Genomic DNA, 2,814 nt, shown 5'->3' with positions numbered 1-2,814 from the left:
TTCAGCTCCTCCACACTCAGGTTAGATTCACGAGATTCAAAATCTCAAAAGCCCTCTTTTTCCCTTTCCAGATTTTTCATCTATGTAAATTCTTAAATCATCTCTTGTAATAAAAACCTTAACCTGAACCAGAATTACTACAAAGAGTCAGATTATAGATAAATGATTACGATAGCATTAACAGGAGTCAGAAGTGCTTCTTACAATTTTAAGAACTCTCCACTATATAGCTGTGTATGACTGATAAGATGTATCATTTGAAGGAGGGTGCCAATATTATATATATATTATAACTTTAAATTTAAACAGTGTATTTCTAAAATAAGTGTTCTGTTTTGGAACTGGGCAATATTTTTCATTGTTCAACAGAACACCAGCTTGATCAACACCAAGAAGAAGCTGGAAACAGACATTGCCCAAATTCAGGGTGAAATGGAGGAGACAATCCAGGAAGCTCGCAATGCCGAAGAGAAGGCCAAAAAGGCCATCACAGATGTGAGTTGGGGATTCCTTTCATTGCTGACTGTGGATGAATTCTCCCCCAAAATGTCTCCAGCCCCAAAATGGCTTTGACCTTTTGCTCTTATCAGGCAGCCATGATGGCAGAAGAGCTGAAGAAGGAGCAGGACACCAGTGCCCACCTGGAGAGGATGAAGAAGAACCTGGACCAGACAGTGAAGGACCTCCAGCTTCGTCTAGATGAGGCTGAACAGTTGGCTTTGAAGGGAGGCAAGAAACAAATCCAGAAGCTGGAGGCCAGAGTGCGTAGGGCTGTTTCTCGTGCATAAGTGAACATGTCCTTTGGAGAGATACCCAAGGAAGTTCCAAAGACGAGCTTCTCATTGCAGGTGCGGGAGCTGGAAGGGGAGGTTGATGCTGAGCAGAAGCGCAGTGCTGAAGCCGTGAAGTGTGTGCGCAAGTACGAGAGGAGGGTGAAGGAGCTGACCTACCAGGTAAGGCAGAAGGCCTCTTTGGACTGACAGAGTTTTCTCATAGCAAGTCAAATTTTGCGCACACATTCCCCAAGAGGAATTGCTAACCTCACATGCTGCAGAACCAATAACTCATTCTCTTTCTTGCTTATCAACCACTCTAGTCTGAGGAAGACAGGAAGAATATTCTCAGGCTGCAGGATCTGGTGGACAAGCTGCAAATGAAGGTGAAATCCTACAAAAGACAAGCTGAGGAGGCTGTAAGTATTGCTTGGAGAACGGGCAAGAGCCGCCTTCCATTGGGGCAGCATGCTCATTGTCATGAGTATGAATACCAGAAAAGGGGCATGGAGGAAACTCCTGAGACACAACAGTCTTGGCCATGTCATTTTACTATCGTGTCATGAGGCCTTGGTGAGTTCTGGGGGCCACACAGTCAGGGATGAACCAAGGGAAGTTTTGCAGCCTGTTTTCTACAGGAGGTCAGAATAAGAAACCCAGGGCACGTATCCACTGACTAAGAAGTTCATGAGTCTCTGCTAGTAATCAACAGCAGAAGGCTTCAAAGTCTTTCTCAACGTAGTAAGTCATATCGATAGTAGGGCAGCAAGTGGTGGGAGAATAAGTACACAGATGACGAATCCAGGAGATGAAATTACTCCTCAAGCATGACACAGTTCTGGTGAAGTTTTTCACAGTGGGGTCCTGAATAAGGAAGGATGAGGAGGTCTGTGCAAGGCTTATGTGTAAGCAGTGGTGGGTTGGGAATGGAGATTTGTGCCTTCCCCCAGAGAAGAGCTACAGCCCCTCAAGGCCAAGGTGCAGGAGTGCAACCCCTTCCCTGGGCTCCTCACCACCAGCTCCCTCTTCCCACACAGGAGGAGCTCTCCAATGTCAACCTCTCCAAGTTCCGCAAGATCCAGCACGAGCTGGAGGAAGCTGAGGAGCGAGCTGACATTGCAGAGTCGCAGGTCAACAAGCTCCGAGCAAAAAGCCGGGAGTTTCAGAGCAAGAAGATAGGCGAGGAAGAGTAAGGATGTCATGAGGCCTCATGTGACCTGAGGGATGCACAAAATGTGAACCCTCTTGCTGCTTTCTTCTGCAATGAGTCTTTGTAACTGTGTCAATGTCTAGAGAATAAAGACTGTAGATTCCTTTGCATACACAGCAGAAGCAGTGCTTTTGGTTGTCACCATTCAATTCTGCAGTTTGAGGCATTTTCAAATTAAGAATTTTATTTCACTTTAACCCTTGGATAGCAGTAGGGCTTTAATTATCCCATCTCCAGAATTTCTCCACTGTGTCCTATTACATTACTGGGTAGGGAATAACACTAATTTAGTTCTTATACTGGCAAGAGGAGAGGATCAGGACAAAGGCAGGACAAGTACTTTGTCTCTACCGGCACAGTAAAAATGTTTCTGCCTTGGGGAGTCCTCTTTCAAAACAAGTGCAGTACTACAGAGGCTCTCTTTGCTGGTATCATTCTCACTTTGGCAAGTTGGATTTAGACACAAGTTGCCCCATAATAAAAAAAACTGGAGCCCCAAAGGCATCTGGATGTCTCTGTGTCCTCATGAATGAACTTATGAAAGGGCTAAGCTGTCTTCTTTGAACAAGGCAGGTGAAGGCCACAAACTTGAGAGTGTCTTTTTATTAAGCAAAATTAAAAATCAGGCAGAGTTTTTTTTATGGAAGAGGTTACTATGGTCTAAAGCAAAACAATCTCTTTGGATAAGAAGACACTGCAGTTCCTTACTTTCTCTGTCAGACAGAATAGCCAATATTAAGGCAGAATGCTCCTGTTGTAAGTGAAATGGACATGATGAACAGATTGGTAGAAGTAGAGTGTGAACAAGATGAATCACTATGGGATAAACTC

At 44.6% G+C, this 2,814-nt stretch overlaps 1 protein-coding gene across 1 annotated transcript; it reads left to right on the top strand.

Moving 5' to 3' along the window:
* Positions 1-8: 8 nt before the first annotated feature.
* Positions 9-2,102, top strand: LOC104156333 (myosin-8-like; the record flags this gene model as incomplete). The annotated part of the gene is made up of 6 exons (XM_009706376.1): positions 9-20; positions 370-495; positions 591-761; positions 849-953; positions 1,097-1,192; positions 1,811-2,102. Coding segments are annotated over 6 exons (666 nt in total), but the record flags the coding sequence as incomplete, so codon positions are not given.
* Between the last annotated feature and the right edge of the window lie 712 nt (positions 2,103-2,814).

This window comes from Cariama cristata, unplaced genomic scaffold, assembly GCF_000690535.1.
Source record: "Cariama cristata isolate BGI_N322 unplaced genomic scaffold, ASM69053v1 scaffold798, whole genome shotgun sequence".
NCBI classification, from domain to species: Eukaryota; Metazoa; Chordata; class Aves; order Cariamiformes; family Cariamidae; genus Cariama; species Cariama cristata.
Note: the sequence above shows the minus strand (reverse complement) of the source record. Positions and strands in the feature narration are given on the sequence as shown.